This window comes from Cyanistes caeruleus, chromosome 5 (genome assembly GCF_971803275.1).
Source record: "Cyanistes caeruleus chromosome 5, bCyaCae1.hap1.1, whole genome shotgun sequence".
NCBI classification, from domain to species: domain Eukaryota; kingdom Metazoa; phylum Chordata; class Aves; order Passeriformes; family Paridae; genus Cyanistes; species Cyanistes caeruleus.
The window spans coordinates 28374195-28394792 of record NC_141705.1 but is presented as its reverse complement, the minus strand read 5'-3'; the positions used below and the strand labels follow the sequence as shown (position 1 = coordinate 28394792).

At 34.3% G+C, this 20598-nt stretch overlaps 1 protein-coding gene across 1 annotated transcript in view; it reads left to right on the top strand.

The window, feature by feature from the left end:
* The window catches only part of SGCZ (sarcoglycan zeta), a 255742-nt gene that overhangs the window by 189904 nt on the left and 45240 nt on the right, over nt 1-20598 (top strand). Inside the window, exons 9-10 of the mRNA XM_086888323.1 lie at nt 2214-2301; nt 19962-20084. Coding sequence (XP_086744449.1) covers nt 2214-2301; nt 19962-20084 — 211 coding nt within the window. The remainder of the gene's footprint in view (nt 1-2213; nt 2302-19961; nt 20085-20598) is intronic.

The window sequence follows — 20598 nt, the reverse complement described above, 5'->3', positions numbered from 1 at the left end:
ATATAAGGCAAGGAAAGAAGAAAGAAAGCTTGGCTCACATAATTTTTCATTATCCTGTATTTTAGAATTTGATATCCAAGGTTCTTTTTTTCAAATTTAGAACCTGAGAGTCAGATTTTAGCCTGAGGTTTGTGTTAAGTATTTTTCTTTGGTGAAAGGAAAGAAACCTTCAGATCAGACTGTGATCAGTCTTTGTGAGTGTAAGTCCCCAAAACCTTTGCTGAACTGGCAAAAATAGGCATGGCAGTGTCCTCCCTTGCTAAGGATAAGATTATTCTGAGAAGACTTTTCACCAAAAAGTGACTAAACAAAAGTGAAAAATGCTCCTTAAAAGCCTTTGGCCTTGCAGATGCCTCTTAGGACAACTGCCTTTTCCAAAGCAGCAGTTGCTTGGACTAATGATTTTCAAAGGACTATAAGGGAAGTGGAAATCAAGTAGTGAGAAAAAGGTCCTTAACAGCTGCTTTTGTTGCCAGAAGCTCCCTTGATTGCATCACATGTTTAGCTCAAACTAGTAAAGTTGAACACAGTGTCTCACTGATAATTATATCTTTTTATCTAGAAAGATGGACAAGCCAAACAGTCACTTTCATCTGCCAGAATCTGTGAAGCAGAGCTAATTGGCAGGATGTTAAAGAGGTCATAGCATAGTCCAGTGAGAAATTAAATGCACCTGAACTCCCAGAAATTAGCTCAGAATCATTTCAGACTTCCCAGGGAATCAATTATTATTTAAAGTTAATAATCATAGTGAAAACAACTGGGATGAATGTTTCTTGTCCAGGAAAGCTCTGGATTCAAAGGAAAGGACTGGAAAATATGGAAAATTTTAGTGAAAACCTAATGCATCATTCAGGTAAAAATAAATCTTTATCTATGTCTCCATATGTCCTTTCCTTCTCATCTAAAAAACTTTCAGGAACAGCAAGAGCCGATATATTAAGAGACACATGTACGAGATCTCTTTAACCTTATATGCTCAGTCCAGGGATGACCAATAATGGATGCCCAGGGAGGAATATTACAAGTATATAATGAATTTCCCAAATATCTTCCTAGCCCTTAGTCATTCCTACTCAAGGCACATCCCCAGCTGTTTCTGTCAGATGTCTTCATGCTTTTGGATAAACGCACCCAAGCACACTGAGTGCTAGCAAACTGCCAGAAGCATTTAAGTACCCGTGGTCTCTCTGCAAACTTCAGGGAAAGAACAGCATGGTATCAGGTGATTCCAGGGAGAAAAGTGCCTCTCTGCAGTGGTGGTCACAATCCTACTTTTTTCCTTCTCTCATGCTCTCACCCCACTCCAGTGAGAGCATAACTGGTGAACTTGCTCTTCTTTTTTAAGGCAATTTCTCTTAGCTCTCTGTTGAAGCTCTTCTCCTTTCCTGTGCATCTGTGCTTCCCCTAAAGGAGTGCATATGGCTCCTCATTCTTCAAGAAGCAAAATTCAGTTCTTTTTGGGATTGTTTATGCTGGCTTTGAACACAGGATAAGCTTACATCTGTGTGTGCAAACATTTTTCAAAAGCTCAAACCGAGTTGGATGTTGAGAGCCAGGTAGTCATCCTGCTAACTGACTCCAAAATTTTTAAGACTGTATTTAACATAAAGTGTTTTTCTCCTTGCTGTATCAGTTTGATGCCTAATAGTACCTGTAAGGTACTTTTGGCAGTGGATCAGGGTTCTTTGGATCTCACCTTTGGGTGCTCTCAGGTTTTTTTTTTTTGAGAGTAACAATTCTCTTTATCTTCAAAGAAATGCATGTCTGTGTTTGTAAGATTTTAATAAGTGCAATGCAAATATTACAGATTGTGCAGATTAATAGAATAACACAATATAGTGTTGGTTAGGTAGTTAGAAAAGTACAGGTTAATAAATGAGAAAGGCTAGTGGAACAGGTTTGTGTTAAGGTTTTTTGAATTTGGAACTTTGTAATATTAACAGGAAATTAAAACACAAATTAAATAAATCAAATTCAAATCTGATTCCTGAAACAGGGATTGTATGCACAAAGACTTCAAGTTTAAAATAGTATTCTTGGTATTCTTTAATATAAAAATTTGACTTGTAAAATATATAATGAAATTATTAAAAAGGGCTATTATAGTTGACACAACTTCCCTCTCAGCATGTGTGTTTATATTAAGTTTGAAATTAATTTTACCTCAGTTTTTTTGTTCTCTCATTTATTGTCTCATACATGTTTCCCAGGATAGCCCACTGGTCTTACAGTCTGACAGAAATGTAACAGTGAATGCAAGAAATCACATGGGACAGTTAACTGGACAACTGACAGTAGGTGAGTGTTCTTTATTGACTGTTATGTTTATCAGTTTAGCTTTATTAATAGGTTTAATTAATTTCCATCACATATAAAATATTACTGAAAAGTCTGGGAAAAAAATCATATCACCATACTCAAAAACCACTGCAGACAATGGATCATAAGAGCATGATTCACCATTAATTCAAGGAAAAAAACCTAGAAATTCTTCAAAATAGCTAAAATTAAAACTGCTTAATGAAGAATTATAATTTTTGAGACCACTGGAACAAAACAAACTGAAAAAGCCTCAGCAAAATATGTTTCAACAACACTTTCAATGGGAAAATAACCATAATTTTCTTACACATTCTGTCAGTCTTCCATAACTTCAGTGGCAGTTCCTTTGGCCCTGTCACTTTTCTAAGGCATTTTTATCAGCACATATTCAAAATAGTTGGAGTAACAGAATGTTAAAAATCAGAAAAAAGCAAAAAACAAAAATACTTTCCTAATTACTACAAAATTTAAATGAAAAGCTAGCATACTGCCAGTCATTCATTAAAACTGATATTTTACAAAATATAAAATATAGCCATTCCAAATTAAATGGAAATTAAAAAATCCTCTCCTTATCTGTTTCACTTACCATGTATTTTCCCCCGTTTTATGAAGTTTATTGTGCTATAGTTTGTTTTCAGTACAAATAATAGTTCTTGTGTTAATAAATATGAAGCATTTTCTTTTATATTTTCTGAACTAGAAGAGTACTAATATTTATTTTAAAGAATATTGGCAAAAAAAAAATCACTGAAAAGTGATGTACTAGTTCTGATACAAAACAATATATATTGACTGGGAAAGGGATGAAAAACAACATAAATATGTAAGACCTTAGTATACAAAACTCTAGGAGACACCTCTTAGACTTTATGTGTTTTCATTTTTTCATTTTCAGTCCACATTATCTGGATTAAGATGTGTTTTATTCATTGTTTTTTCCTCGTGTGCTGAGTTGATGCCCACAGATAATTTTAAATTAAACTCAAGCTGTAATCTGTACTAAGTGTTGATACTGACTGGAGACAGTGGCTTCTAGCTGTAAAAACCTTTGGCAAGAGCACACAGTGACACTCCATCTGCACTGATTTCCCTGAACGACCACATCGAATGAGTGTGCAAAGGTAACCAGACTTGCTAGAGGGTACAGATGAGGAAAATTAAGCTAACACCTGTTCTGGCCATATTGTACTTGCCCAGTGCAATTAGGAAATGCAGTTCTCTATCATCTGCTAACTCTATTGTTAAAACCTCTACTTCAGCTGGAAAGTGCAAAAAGGTGAGTTGCCCGTGGCAGACATTCACATTGGCCAAAATAGATATAATATTTTTATCACTGACACTATTCTGGCTGAGTGAATCCAGCACTGAAAATGAACGTGAGTGTATTGAGACTGACCTACTTAAAGGCATCATATTAGAGGTTAATATTTTAAAAACATGAAAACCTGAAAAAAACATGTGTTTTATGTTACCATCATTATGGTGAACACCTTAATCTTCTTGATGTGCAGCTGGTGCCGTCTCTAGAGACTAGAAGCTTGCTAAATTGCAATATTGTATTTACATTATTTCTTAATCTGTAATTTCTTAATCTTTATTTCATATATGGCCTTTATTATTTCTTATATCAGTATTTTATTCTTTTTGGTGAATCCCCTGGATTGGATGTATGTAAAGTATTCCTTATCTCTTATTAAGTTCTTACTTAAACTTGTTACTTAGTTTCTTAAGCTTCTTTCTTTTAGAAAAGACATTCACAGCTGCTAGTGGAATCAGTAAAATGTGAATGTTCTACTATTAAGAAATCAAAGAAATTAACAGGAACCTAAAAGTAAAAATACTTTCTTTTTAAATTAATTAATTTAATTAATGCATTCCCTCCTAAATTTTTTTGTTGTGAAAGACAGACAAGTTTTTACTTTTGCCTAGGTAGAAGCATGACCACATTTGCGGAAGGAATGGGAGGGGATTTTTCTATGCAGTTTGCTGACATAAGAAAATATTTTTCTATTGTTGTAAATAGTCCTAGAAACTTCCTGTCATTAAAAATGCTCTCTGTCCATTCACTAGTGCAGTGTGCTGAAGCAGCTGTTTGTGTGGCTGCCCACTGAAAAGAATGAAAATAAACAGTGAGGAAAAATCTTTCAAACAACAACAAAAAAGCAAATTATCATGTCCTAGGAGAAAAAAATATTCTTGATAAAACTTTAAAATGTGAATAATAATCATTTTAAAAAAAGTAGACTACAAGTTAACGTGGATGGCAGGAGCATTCTACAAAGAATGAAGGATGCCAGTGCATTCCAAAGGATGGTAAGGCACTTTTTATACATGTGGTATCATTGCCATTTTATCCACATTTCACAGGACTGAAGTGGTACTACAAACCAGCAAATAGGCTGGCTCCTCCTGTGTTTGGCAATCAAATTGCTGCTCATGCCAAATTTTAGGACAACTAAAAATTCTTTTTGTGATGTTTGAAACTGTGCCATGTAAGACTAAGACAGCCTTAAGAGGACATAATTAGAACTGTAATGGGAGGATGGATTAATGTAAAAACTGTTTTTGGGGCTGGAAGGAAGAAGGCTATATGTTCACTCGGGGAGATGGAAAAAATCCAGTGAAACTCTGAACAGATATTCAATTCTGTGACTATGGAAGACAAAATATGTCATTAAAGTGCATCATTAAGACATGTTGGGAAACACCCTAGCTTAGGAGGGATGAAGAAATAATATATGAAATAATTTTTTTAAAAAAAAAAGTAACTAAGCGTATTGGATGGTTGAGTGGTTGCATGTTTAAATGATGTAAATTCAAGTTATGCTTCAGGTCATACAAATACCAAGGGTACACCCATTATTGCAGTATAGTATTTTTATACTGGCACTAAAAACTCTACAGAGAGAAAGCCACAGCTGTAGCAGTGCTTTCTGTTGGGATCTGTACCAACTAAGCAAGAGATGTTGGTTTGTACTCCAGTCTATTCATGACATATGGTCTGGAAACTGCCAAGTTTGTGTCTGGATCTCCAAGAGGACTCCACAGCCTTCAGTTTTTAGACATGCCATTTAAGACCAGTAGAACAGATGTATCACAGACGTGAATTGTATCCACAAAATAAAGATGAAAAGATGACAATCCATGGAATTTTTCTGGATAAGTTGTCACATCTCTCCCCTCACAGCCGTTACTTACTTAGTAATACTTCTGCGTTGTTCATTCTACTTAATGACCTTTACACAACTCTTTTTCTGTGTTTAATCAGTGTTTGTATAGCTAATATGGATAATGTAAAAATAGTTTATATGGAAAATTCTACTTTGGTTCTTCTACTGATCATAGAAATGCACATTAGTTGCTCACCCTGAGCCACAAGTCTTTTGTTCCCATGCTGTTTGCACATATCTTATATACCTCTGCCTGCCTTTGAGTGGAGTACTCAAGTCGTCCAAGCACTAAAAAAATGTAATGTGACATTTGAAACTGAAACACACATTTGTATTTAATGTACATTCGTCCTCAGGTTGGATTATTATTTCAGGTTTATTGATTTTCTATTTTTTTTTTTTTTTTTTTTTTTTATTTTTTTTTTTTTGGTAAAAGGTGGTTTTTTCTTACTTTCTTCCTTACTACAATAATTGTTTCTGACAGGTATTTCTGCTACCCTTTTGACCCTTTTCTATTCATAAAGGACTCCAGGGATATCTGAAATGTGCAAAAAACTGTTTGACCCTTTTCTCTTCATAAAGAACTCTAGGGATATCTGAAATGTGCAGAAAAAGTGCATTTAATTTCTGCTAAGCTTTGAGCCCTCAGACAGAATCGTAACTCACAGACATCCAGACCTGTACAAGTCACAGCTTTAGAGTGCTCCTGAACCTGTTGCTCTAGCCATTGAGATCTCCAGAGCCATGCAAATTCAGAAAAAATATCTGAATACCAAACTTATATCACATTCTTGCAGTCACTTTTTGAGAATAGCAGGCAGATGTATGATTTTCAATTACAGCACTGCTAAAGGCTGATAATATGGCCAAAAGATATATTCAAATAACTTGTCAAACTTGGAGATCCTTTCCATACATTCACCACAAAATTTGTCTATTCCAACATCTTTCTCTTTAAAATATGCTTGCTTACTTGCAGTGTTCCATCAAGAATACTTGGGTTATTGTGCAGAAACTGTTGGAAATTAGAAACTGCAGGTATGTGGGAGTGGGAGCCTCCTTCATCATTCATACCTGTATCGTATATGATGTTGTCCTATGCTTTTATCAAGGCATACTTTAACAGGTAACACATCCTGCTACCCTTTCACTTCTGAGGTGTTCAAAGTAAATCATCACCTAAATGCCACTTCTGATGTTCCTTTTGCAACATTTAGATAGCCATGAAGATCTGAAGCAAGTTATTTCAAGTATTTCAAGTATTCTTGCTTTTAGGATCATCTGTAGGAGTAACAAAATGATAGAATATATTCTTACTCTACAGGGTAGTAACCATAATAGCAAGGTAGATGTAATAATATGTGTATACGTGTTCATCTAAATCTTTGGTATTATTGTCAGACATTTTCTTAAGATTTTTATGAACTTGAACTAAGTATCCATTAATAACATGCTTAATGAGACAAGAAATGTTTCTGTTTTGGAATCTTGCTTGCATGCATTGTAGCCTCAAATGTAAGGTCTTTTCTCCTAAGTGTTGCAAGAGGGTGATTTTAGAATGATTATACACATACACTCTTTCCTCACTGTAGGAAAAGGGAGAAAAAGGTCTCAGATCTTCTCTTATCTGCATAATTGTTCCCGTTTCATCTGCAGTGGTGTGCTGGGAGGGGAGGGATGAGTTGGTTTACAATCCCTCATTAGCTGTTTTTGCCCTTCAACTGGGCAAACATGGATTAGAATTCACCAGGAATAGGTGAAATGAAGACTTTCTCCTTCCGCTTACAAAGAGGTTTGTCTACCTGTCATTCCATACTACAGTGGAATTTCCTAAATCTGAAATACATTAAACTTCCTGCTAGTCTAATTTCCATATTAAAGCAATTGCTCCTATAACCACTGTGGTACAGTAGCATAATTATTATTGCTAAGGTATGGCAAAACAAAGCCAGATAAATGACTTATCCATTTCTCAGCATTCTCTCAGTATCTATTCCTTAACTGAAATACAGACTGAATAAACACAAATTTTGGTCCCTAATACCCCTTTAATGTATGCAAATAAGAAATGTCTGCAATTCATTTTACCATACCTAGATGAATTAGTAGTCTAGTTTTTGCAGTTTTATACAGAGAGGAATATTTCACATTGAAATGCAGACTGAATATGTAATAGCTTAAAATCTTCTTTTGGCACATTTTGTCATTTGTGAGGTGACTCTCGTAGTGAAGGTTTTCAACTTATACTTAGTTCCCTTCCTCTTAATTTTCTAATATAAAAATAAATGAACTGAGAATCCACAACTTCTGGGCTAAATTACTTGCATTGCTTACATTTTTTCAGATTTTTTTGCACCTTAAATGGAGTTTTCTGTTGACAATCACTTGGTTGTCTGATGTTTTCTCTGTTACATTTACATTAGTTACTTGTCATCCAGAGAATATTTGGATATTTTACACAGCAAAATCTTATATATTCTGAATGTACTGATTTTAAAGTATAAGGTTAAACTTTTATCACCAGTTAAGCACTCTTCCCAAATGTAGGAATATAAACACTTTTTCAGGAGGTGAAAATACAACTCTTGTGCTAGTTTCTGGTACAAATCCTTTGTCAGACTTTTCAAATGGAGGTCAGTGGGAGATATCTTGTTCTTTTTTTATATAGGTTAGTTTACCTTGTACTTAACTGCAGGGTGAAAGGATTTCTTTCAGCTTCAGGACTCACTGCAGAAGGAATGATGGAGCAGTGCCTGGAAGGCCATATGGCTTTATGCCTCCTCCTGGCAAAGCACGCGAGATGAGCCAGGAGGCAGTCAGAAAGTGAGCCATGTTGCTCATAGCAGTTGAAATGTCCAGCTGGAATCTGAGTCTCATCCCTCCTCATAATTTACAGTGCAACGTGACATTGCCTCCATTTCTGTCTGTCTAGTCCATGGAAAAGTCTTTTTACAAACCATCTGTGCTGTAACAGGTTTTGTGATAGGAGTTCACCTAATATATACTCTTAATGCCTTCAGCTAAACTATCATGAGAATCCACCCCTATTAATTAATTGTCCTGAAGGGCGGTATTGGAAAAATGTGAAGCTGTCTGAAAACTGGTCCAAACTTTGACCTATTTGCCAGCACTTTGATGGGTCTGCCAACCTAATCCTGAAAAAATTAACATCATAATTTATTTGAAATTCATCCATATTTGTCTTGCAATTCTCTGTTTAAGTAATTTACAAATAATAGAAAGCATCAGGGTTTGTTTGTTTTGATTCAGCATCAAGAGGCAGACAAATCCTTTCTAATTTTTGTTTCTATTTCACTTGTAAATTAGTTGCATCATTTTCTGTGTTAATCTTCATATGTGCATTTGAAATCCAGCTATGGCAAATATGCCCTTGTGACAAGCTGTTGCATTAACTGGATTGAAAAATAATACTTTTTTACACATCCGTTACACAATTAACTCATAAAACTATTGAATACGCTACATCAACCATTTTCAATCCAGTTTGTGCTTGGTTAACGAGATCTCTTTGCAAGAGAGAGATGCTTTACACAGTACTTCTGATTGAATTTGATAAATTAGATGAATTTTCAGTTTTTAAGCAATATCTTTCATATCATTATGATGATCTTATTGCACGTTATGTGCAGACATAACACTACAATGCTCTTTAGCATTTGAAATTCTCTATGGTGTAAAATATGTCTTAAGTCTCCCTCATTGCCACATGAATTGCTACATGAAAACTGTCCTGTAAAAATAGAGTAGTGAGATATCTCTCTGTCAGTTATTGAGACCAAGTGGTAATTCTTCACTGTAGGTATGGCCATTATTTAGCCTGATACCTCCTTCCTGAAATACAAGAGCGTATCACATCTGTTGAGATGTCAAGAATTAAAAATTTTCCATGAGTAAACACAATTGCAAGCAGCAGTAGGACAGTAATTGAATTCTGTGCAATTTCAGCATGATTATTTCAGGAGAGGGAGAGTGCTTATACATTGTTGGTATTAAACAGCTTATCCAAATTATCTGTGCAGTGGATATGATTCTTTGCTTTATCATCCCCAGTAGCGTGATATACATAATCTTCTTTGAATCTTAAAAACTAATAACTTCAGTACTTCCAGAGCTGAGGTCTTAAGACCTCTTCCCCTTATTTTTGCATTCAGTATATTTTCTTTCTTCTTTCTACCTTCTTCAGACTCTAAAACTTTTGTCATTTGAGTCTTGATCCAACTTTTCTTCTTCTCTTTTTCTTTCCCTCAGTCTGAGCTCAGGAAGACTATTTCCAACTGGGATACAAGGTACAGCTCATGTTAGTTCATATCTGAAGTTTCATTGATCTAATGTGGAAAGCATCTTTTCTGTCTGTAACTGACAGACAAAAAGAAAAACGTACTTTCTACTTTTATAAATAGACTGATACCTTTCTTTTCATACCATAGACAAAGTACTTATGTTCTTTCCTTGTTTGTCCATGATCTAAATTTGGAGGGAATTTTAAGGTCCTGTACCTTATTTTTGATGTGGTGCTGGCAGGAACACCTGGCACGCTAAGGACTGTTGAGGTGCTGGCTTCCTGCAGGGCAGCCTTCAAAAAGAAGCCACCACAAGCCTCTTTTTCTCTTGAAAGCACAATGGTCTATGCCCACTGTCACTTTAGAGGTGATAATGAAAATGATGAAAGGGAACACTAAATCAGTGTTTTCCAGGCAGGGATTATGGAGGGGGAGCAGGAGTGCAGCAATGAGTGTGCAGAGAGGTGTCCAATCAGCGTGGTATGAGCCTCAGCTCACTGCCTTAGTATTTCATCTCAGTGCTAACTTTGACCCCACAGAATCTGTAGAGTCTGGACGTATACTGAAGTAGATTTTAATTATCAATAGCTATTTGGCAGTGGCACTGCAGTCCTTTGCTTACTTTGGTGCTTTATAGGCTTTTTATTTTACCTTATTGTACTTTAAATACAAGTCTGGACCTTTCCACTGTTTCTAGAAAATTGGCGCTGAGAAACGGGAAAACGCGGCATTCTGTTGTAATTCTCAAATATTTTATCCTCTTCCCATCCCACCCAACCCGACCCCATAACGTATCAGAGGATCTGCAGCTATGAGCAGCTGATTGATTTAACTGTGGAAGTAGAGTCTGAGTGGGAAGAGGTAATTAGTGTTTTCATGGTGTTGCAGAAGTGTTAGTGTTTAAACATTAATCCATTGCCATCTGTCCTGCTGCTGTTACCCACATGCTGTTGGCCAGTACAGACAGCGTAACTACTGCCCAAATGTTCAGAGCAGGGGAGGAGAAGTGATTTCCTTTTGTAGGAGAGACATCCCAAGAGTCAAAGAAATGGGGCTATTTAGAAGTGTATAAGTACATTTTAGAGGTATAGGAGTGGGTTTGAAGGATGCAGCATCCATCTTCCAAAGATGGTTCTAATTATTTTCTTCAGCTTTCTCTGAAGCTAATACTTCATTTAACTTCAAAAACAGCTGCTGTGCATGCATTGTGACATTCACAAGGCTGCTGCTGGGTGCTAAGCGTTATTAAATTACCTGCAACATCTGGACCTTTAACAAGTCTCTGACAGGACACTAAGATTTTATTTTTACCCCTTTTTTCCCTGATGTTCAGACAGCTCACTATTATTGTCAGGAATATATTGTTCTAAGGGGTGAAGGACAAAATAGGGGCAAAAAACGAGACGCTTATTTTAAGTTAATTAAATACAAATTTTAATTTAATAATTTAAAAGAAGAAAAGGGCAGTGACATCTTTCTGGTGTTCTTTATTTCAGAGCTGCAGAGAACACTCGGAGGTAGAAATTCAGCAGCATGCTGATCTACTTAAAGGTGTTGAAATAACAGCAAAGAGATATGTCAAACATAGGGGTGAGGAGTAATTTGATTAGGTTCTTCAGCTAAGTTATCTTTAAAAATTTCTATCAGTTTTATTTTTGGAGCATCTATGAAAAATTAGCCTGTGTCTGGTTGTGAAAGAGATTCTTGCAAATGAACAGTCAGGCTTGGAAACATTTGTGTTTGCCCATGAAAATTATTTGTCCATACGAGATTGTGAACCTTGCAGATAGCAAGTTCTGGTTCATATCAACTAAATGACTAGTCTTAAAAAATAAATAATAAAAATATTTCAGTTTTTATGGAATTTCCCCTCACATATCTTTAGACTATCAGAAGTTTCATCTCAGTGTTATGTTGCAATTAATATTGTTTTCTAAAAACATCAGCATTGAAGTTTAACTTTTATTTGCTGCACTTTTCCTGGTCCCATAAAAAAAATATCGTTACAAAACCAATTTCAATGTAACACTGTAACTTTAAAAATACATTAGAAAATAGCAATTAATAAGCACAGCTAGAACACTGCTGAGTTTTGTCTTTATTTATAAATGAAATTGTTTATTTGCCTTTTTTTTTTACCTCCATTTTGAACAGGATTAAGTTGCAAGTTCCATATTATGCCAATACTAGACATGTTTAATTGTGCCATTTGTAGATGGGCAGAGCTGTCTTGGTGTAGTTTGTCTCAAGCATGTACAGCATTGTTAAAGGCATATTTATTCTGGATTTAAAAAAATTCTTTAATACATAAATATAGCTCTTAAAATAACTTCTTTTTCCTTAGGCTATTCTTAGAGTGATAAATATTGTAGTTGTAACTGAATTATGAGCAGATGGCATTGAATTAATAATTAGGTGAATATTTTTAAATTTTCTTCCTGTGAAGAAAAGCATTCCATAAATCTCAAATTAATTAGTCACTGGGAATAGTTATCATTCACTGAATTGATGAGTTAACATGAGTTAGAGATCAAAATAATAGAGTGAGCAGTTTTTTCCAAATCAAAATTGGGAGCTACCTTACCTTGCCTTTAAAATAAGTTATTATGACATTAGGGTTCTAAAACTTCATGATTTTGCTTTTGTGTTATTCTGCACAGATATTTTGGCTGCAGAAGTTTTTTTGTTTTTTGGTTTATTTTTCTCTCTTATCATATATATTGCCAAGGCATCTGGACTAGGTATGACCTCAAAGTTTTCACACACTTTAAGATTTCTACCCATTTTGTTTCTGGTGCAGAAGAAGAAGCCAGGTGCTAATTTAGCACATTTGTTTTTCTCTAGCTGAGTGATTCTGCTTGTCTTGCCATACTTCTGATGTGAAAGCTTTCAGCTAGCCCAGAGAAAAATTCCACCTATGCTGCAGGTCTTGAATTTGCACATCCATCTGCATCTAAGTTATATTTCTTTCCAGATACAGAATTGTACACTCTTTTAAGGACACTTCAGATTTCCCAAGGGTATAGTGTAGCCTCCATAAGTGGGGTGTTTCAAAGGTAGACAATCTGGCAGTGTTTCAAATCACAAAGACACAGAATTTCAGTGTCAGCAGGGTAACTGTTGGAGGTAGACATCTTCATCGGTGAATTGAATTGCGTCTTATGTGCTACAAGTCAACAATGAGCTCCACTGAGAACATTAATCAAAAGAGACACTTCCAGAAGCTAAGAGCCCAAATATGCTTTTATCCCGCTTCTGTAGCTTTCTGGCCCTTGTCCCACTGTCAAGGGCAAGGAGACAAGTAATTTCCTAAATGGATAATGCAGAAATCCTGAGAGCTGGGTTAAGCCCTCATTGTCTTGTGCCATCATCCTAGCGGATACTAGTTGCTCAGAAATCTGAAAATGCACTTCACTGATCTGCCAAGTAGCAGAAGGGTTTAAAATTATCATTTTCTGGTCAACAGGCTATATCTTTTCCCTTGTTTAACTAGCTAGTAGTACCCATTGGTAGTCTTTTTGTGGATGAGTCACGTATATCTTCTAGTATTTTGTACATTCTTTCATTTAATCTTTCTCAGATAAAGTGTGATTATATGAAATGCTAAGACCTTTTGCATAGATGACTTCAGGATATAAAGCAGATAATCAGAGAAATAGTCAGTTTGTAAAAATTAGACTTTTTTTAGTCTTCTTTATATAGTAGCTATCAGCATTGAATTAATATTATAAAAATGTAAAATAGGGAGGTTTTAACATTTCTTTTTCAAGAAAGCTTCTAAGTACTCTGGTAGCTCATGTCCTTTGTTAAGGTCTTCTCTCTCAAAGTGTGATTAATTCAATTCTTTATCTCAAAAAGGTTTGATTTGCATTCAGAAACATTATAATGGTCTAATTCACTACATCGTGAGTAATATTATACAATATTTTGAGTCACAACAGATTTTATTTAAAGTCTATGTGAAACTGCCAAAAGCATCTGGAAGAACAATTTGTATCTTTTTAGTAAAAAAAATTAAAAAAAGCTAGCCTCTTATTAACAAAGGTATATAGAGAATATATTGACAAGGTAGAGATTGGTCAAAGGTGGGATTTCATTATTTTGGAGGTCTTTACAATGGGAATGATTCTATGATTCTGTGAATATGAGCAAAAATATTTGCTAGCTTTTGATTTATAATAATAAAACACAAAAAAAGGTTCAAAATGTCTGCAGGGTAGAAAAATATCTCAGAATAATTGTCTAATGCTTACAGAGAATATTGCCAGTAAGAAAGACAAAACTGAAATATTTTCTTTTTAAATCTTCACAAAGTAAGATCCATAAGAGTTATTTAAAAAGGTCACAAGATAAATGAGTAAGAGGAAAGGTAAGGAACTCTTGAGTTTTATGAATATATTTCACTTCATCCAATTTAATTTTCAGTCCAGTTACCTCAGAGTGATAAAGCAGGATGCATAAAGGTCCTTCAGCTACTAGCAGGTATTTTAGACAGCATGCAGATGAGATATAAGGCCTCAAAAGATGTAAATAAGTCAAACATCAGATTTGTTTTTAAGAAAAGAATAAAGCAGAGATATAGAGATTTATACATCAGTGAATTTTCAGTAGAATTTCTGGTAAACTGGTAAACCTCAGCTTCCAAAAGATATAGGTTCAGCTTTGTAAATTATTTATGTTGTAAAAACTAATCACATCACTGAAAGCTAAAAATTACAGGGTTAAGAATAAGACTGAGAACTTGGAAAATCCTCTCAGGATTCAGCAATATTCAGGTTGTGTTCACCATGAGTAAGAAAAAGTAATAAGCTTTCTACTCCCATTCACATTTTGTAGTGCACACAATATGTTGGAGTTGTAAATAACACAGTTGCATGAGCTGGACTTATGAGCTTGTTAATGAAAGGTAAGTTGATAAATGCAGCAATAAAAAGAAGTTAACATGTGGCTATTTAATGGTATCACTGAGAAAGATTCCTGGACAATAAAGGAAAACACATAGGAAAGATAATGTAATAGATCTGGTAGTAAAAAAAAAAAAAAAAGAAGGTTATAATTTAGCCTACTATTTATTTTATAAATACTTTATGTAATAGTCTAATTTAAAATTTATCCATTTATATAAACCATGTATATTTATTTATTATTATACATGTTTATTACATTTTTAATATGTTTATAACACATCTATAATATTATGAGAAAATTAGTCTAATACAAAAGTAATTTTACATGCTACAAGCCTCAGTTCCAGAATCTAGATCATGTTTTGAGTAAATTGAACTTAATGGGATTATAAATAGATCAAAACATACAGTGTGAAGTCCTACAGATAAATTTTGGTGCCTCACATATCTTCCTGTGTGTTGCTTGGCTTTCTTATCTAAGGACCCCTACAAGCAATTAAGATATTATAACTAAAATTGCAGGCAATGCACATCCTTTTAACCATTGCAGATGCAAAATAAATGTGTCAACTTACAGCTCAGACAACCTTCAAGAATCACATTTTACTTTCATTCACCCATGTGTATTGCCCATAGCCGATGAAATTATGAACAGCTGTATCTTGATCAGACCAAAGGTCTGTTCAGCCATGTAATTTCTGAGTCTCATGGAAATTACCATATGTTAGGGATAGTAGGTGGAAAAGGTAACAGAATTGCTCTTGGGTTGTTGTGGCCTCAGAGTAGCCTGGAGAGTGTTGTCTGCTGCAACTTGTGTGCTGCTTCCAGATGTTATTTTCACACTGTCAAGATGCACCAGGAAGACAGACTGCAGGAAGGATGTACTCTATCTATTGCAGAGGTGACAGGCAGTATTTTGGATGGGTTTTTCAGTGACAGTGCCATGTTAATGTTTGACTCAATGATCTTAGAGGTCTTTCACAACCATAATGATTCTATGATTTTACAAAGTTTCTAGAAGTAAAATCTGCCCGAGAGGGCAGAACTTTTTCTATCAGATTTCATTTGACAAAGTCCTAAACCTGTAATACCACATCTTTCATGGATATTACTAGGTCTGTAGGTCATGGTGGAGGAAGTGTCCTGCCTGATTCAGATGGTTCTACTGATTTTCCCCTTATAATAATGTGTGGCTTATTCCTATGCCTAATTTACGTTGACAGCTGCTATTGTTCCCTTTCAGAAAAGGTAACAAATGTCTGCTTTGTTTCTTCTCACACAGCATTTGCTCCAGCTTCCCTTGTCTGAGTAGATAATCATTCAGAACAGGAAACCTTGAAGATCAACCTCTTGTAGAAGCAGTAGTTTTCTGACATCTCTACAGCATAGCCACCAGCTATTAACAGACAAGGAAAGGGGTCTTTTACCTTCTACTTTTACACTTTTTAGATAAAATGAAGTTGGCCCCTTCCATTCCTCAGCAAACAGAACACAGAATATGTTCTGATTGTTGTGAATCTTTTTAGATGTTTTACTTGGAGCTCAAGGTTCTCTTTTTCTTTTCCAAATTCCTCAATGTTTCTGTTCAGCTGGTATGAATCCTTCATTTGTACAATTGCTCTTGTGTTCACTGAAAATTTTTTAAGGTATTTTCTGGCCAAAATGCCACATCTAACATTCTTACTAATATTAAAAAAAAATTATTATCTAGGTGTATACTTCTCAAAAATTGATCTTAGACCCAGATGAGTGCCAAATCTTTATTAAAAATGCTTTATCTCTTTAATCTCCAATCTCAGAAGCATCAACACATTCTAATAAAAGTAACTTTCTTTGTCATCCAGACTCTTCATAAAACTCTGCATTTAATAAGTGTTTAAGTAACCCTTTTTTCATTGAAGAACCAGAAGAAAGTATATTGAACTTTATTATGTTTCCTATTTACAAGGATCAATTTGTGGTTATTCCATTTGAATTCTAATCCCTATATTTTATTTATGGTTGTTGATTTTTATATCTTTCTCTGTGTCTGAATTTGTTGTATGCTGGGTGGACATGGAGGGGGGGTTGAGAAATCAGACACAACTGCTACTGTTTGTAATCATATCTCAACCTTGTAAAACTGGAGGGTTATCACAGCAAATAGCGGTGGTAATTAGTATTTCTGAATAATAACAAAGTACTGTAAGTAAACACTGACTTTAAAATGCAAAATGTCAGAACATGCGTTCTTCATATTTTTATTATTATATTAATTAGTAAGTCAAACTCTCTACAAATCCAAATTATAGTTTTTATTTTGAAATTTAATCTCTATTACTGTTAATCTGGATTACAGAACCATAAATTTCTGTCTTTTTACTGCATGTACTGCCCAACATTTTCATTTAATGAATCTTCACTACAGTTAAAATAAACAATTTTAGGCTTTGTACCATTTAAAATGTAGCTGGTTTAATGATAATTTCAGTTATGCAACTGCTGTGCAACAAGCATGTGTTATAAACCATCATTACATACCATGTATATATGAATATTATAGGTATATTTTTCATCTACATAATTTAAATGAAAGGAATTTCACAGAAACATTATAATTTGAGAATTGTACAACTGAATTTACAAGTTAATACTTCTCCTGAACACAAGATGAGAAAAGAGTTTGTAATGGACATCTCTTGAACTTGATTAAAGCTGTTATGGAGCCAACTCCATGTCTAGTATGAAGCAGAATAGCAATACAGTAAAAAGTTTTAAGTTTAAAAAGCTTTTTTGGTAGCCATGTTTGATAGAAATTACCTTTCCAAACAGAATTTTGATTTCCATATATAATTCTCTACTGGACTGAAGTATGCATTATTCAAGCAGATCGGATTTGATGAAAATAGTGATGACTACAAGTTTGAGATTAGAATTTCAAAATATTGCCTTTGCTCATGCATAATATTCTAAGACTTGATGCATTGTTTTTATTAGTAGTACTATTAAAGATTCAGACATTTTATGAGATGTGTATGTTTGTAAAGTGTGTTTGGAGCACGGCAATTTGCTTTACAGCTAAGAAGATAATACCCTAATACATTGCAAATGCAACTGCTTGCTCCTATTTCAACAGGGAAATGTAAATGTAATGGAACAGAATTCCATTTTGATAGCACTGATTACTCTGTTGGCAGTTTAACTTTCCAAAACTGGTTTTATAACATTCACACCTGGTTCTATGTCAAAGAGACAGCTTTAACATGTATTATGTTTTTTAGTAAGCTCTCAAGTGCCTTGAATGCACTAACTACCATTTCAGCAATAATAAGTAATACCAAGTAATACACTATTGAGTCCTGAGTGAAACATGAAGTAAAAGCCCATTTATTTTAGCATTAAAACCAATTTAATTCCTGTAATGATATTTTTGGACTAGCTGAATTCTAGGTGTACTTCTATATCATGTGATTCTGAAGCAGCACAAATAACATCTAAAATATATGCATTCTTTAGTCAAAGTTCCAGATCATTGTTACTTAAGTCATTTTTCATGAAAACCTATATTATCCTAAATACACCACAAGTTTTGAAAAGCCATTATTGAAACGGGCTGTCACTTACAGTGATATTTAATGAGTAAGAATGTGGCAGGTCTTTTCTCTTTTTGATTTCTGACAGATTTTCTGTTAATTTCTTTTCCTTACAGAGCTAACAACTTTGATGGGTGTAAATTAGTAACATCACAGTACTTATAGTGCCACTTACTTTTGGGTGGCTAAGCTATCATCCACTCTTAAATAATGAAACTATTTAGTCTTAAGTTATTTGTAGTTTTCCTTTGGTTTCCTGAACCATAAGTACGGTTGCAGGACAAGGGCATCAACAAACATCTGTTTCTGTAATCTGAAATCTCTCTGTTTCCACAAAGATTTTGTATTTTTTCAAAACAAAGCCAACAACCTGATTAAAACATTGTAAAAGAACTTCAGCAGGGGAGTGGGAGGTTAGAAGATACAGTTGTACACATCTACAGAATAAACATTCAACAAAATGCATCATCACAAGTATTTTGATAATTCCTTTTCATTTTATTTTTCATTTGTGAATCAAAAATAGCCAGAATTTTTTTACAGTATAAACAGAAGTTCATCTGAAAGTAAGAGATATTGAAAGTTATTGTTTTGATAACACAGATGATTCTGCAAATTATGAGCTGCTAAGGCAATTCCTTGACCAAAATTCATTATCACAGATTTTATATTCCTTATTATATATAACTGATTCTATTCATTTGCATAGAACTTATATACTATGGAGGCAGGAGATTTTGACAGACTTCTAAACCAGACTATTAAACAGAAATAACATATATTAATTTCTTTTTCCATAAGGCCATGTAATTTTTATGCATATAGATTTATTCCAGGACTGCATTACAAATCTAATTAGGGATCATAGAGAAAATTTCAGATTATTATTCCCTGAAATAATGTATCTTTCCTTATATCTTGTTGTGCCATATGCAGTTGATTGCTTTTCAACACCATCTCAGAAGTGATGTTTGCTTTCACTTATTAATAAAATAAAATTTTCAGAAACAGTTTAGTAGACAAAATGCTGAAGAGTAAGGTTAAGACCTGTAAATTGAAAAGCATAGTAAATTTAAAAGTCGCAATATCTGCATACATTCTTCATTGCATTTAAATCAATTCCATATATCTCTCCAATTTCAGAATTATTTTAGGATTATTGAGCTTTGAGACATTTGGGAATATTGTTTCATAAAATATGACATAAATTGTGATATGTTTGTTTGTGTTGTTTGTTTTGATGTCTTGTGGTTTTTATGTTGTTCCATTGTCGAAGTTTGCAGTAGAACTCAATGAAACTCAACCCTTTTCTGCTGTGTTGATTTGTATGTCTTGATGGAATAGGGTCATGTGTTACTTTTATTTTTTTCATTGGAAAGAAACTGCAATTTAAACTGAACAAACCCCAGAAAGCTCTGTTTGAATTGGCACTTCAAGATCTCCGTGTTTAAGTACATTCTAAATTATAGCGTTGATTTCCACATAATGCTGAAATAGATGATTTTGATAGTTATTTCTGTAAACTATTTTAACAGTATTTTATAATGCAAATTATCAGGCTTACAGAAAGCCAAATATTTTAGTAAAGCATCATGTATTCAATGTGCTTTGGATATTCCATTTATGCCGATGATTAATTCTTACGACATATCTTAGATGTAATAATCACTTCCTTGATTTCAGGAGCTGATGCTGTGGAAGCTCAGTGTAAGAGATTTGAAGTGAGAGCAAGTGACAGTGGAAAAGTATTGTTTTCTGCAGATGAAGATGAGATTGTCATTGGAGCCGACAGACTGAAAGTAACAGGTACGGTAATAATAAAGATTCTAATTGGATGTAAGCATATATTTTTTAATACTTTCAGTAGTAATTAAAAAAAATCTAATCCACTGTAGATGAAACCATTTTCTCATTATCAGTGATTGTTTGACCAACCCAAAGATACCTCATAATCTAAATTCTCAATTCCCCTCAAAGAAGATTTGAATTTAAACTCTGCAGGATTTGTACTGGGGTACAAATCACACTTGCCACTGTGTTTTGGCTTTTATATGTTACCATTAAGCATTGTGTGTGGTATGTGTGCCATTTGTTTAGGTAATGCTCCTTAAATGATAAAAAATATATATGGTGACCTTTGTTTTTCTGTACACAAACTATAAAGTCTTAGCTTCCATATGAATTAAGATTTCATGAGGCTCAGCTGAAAAACCCTGCCTTGACTTGGCTATATTACTTTATAATGAAATAAAGGTTGCTGTTATAGTTTCACCACAGCCAGCACCTAATTTTTACACAACCACTCACTCACTCCACCAGT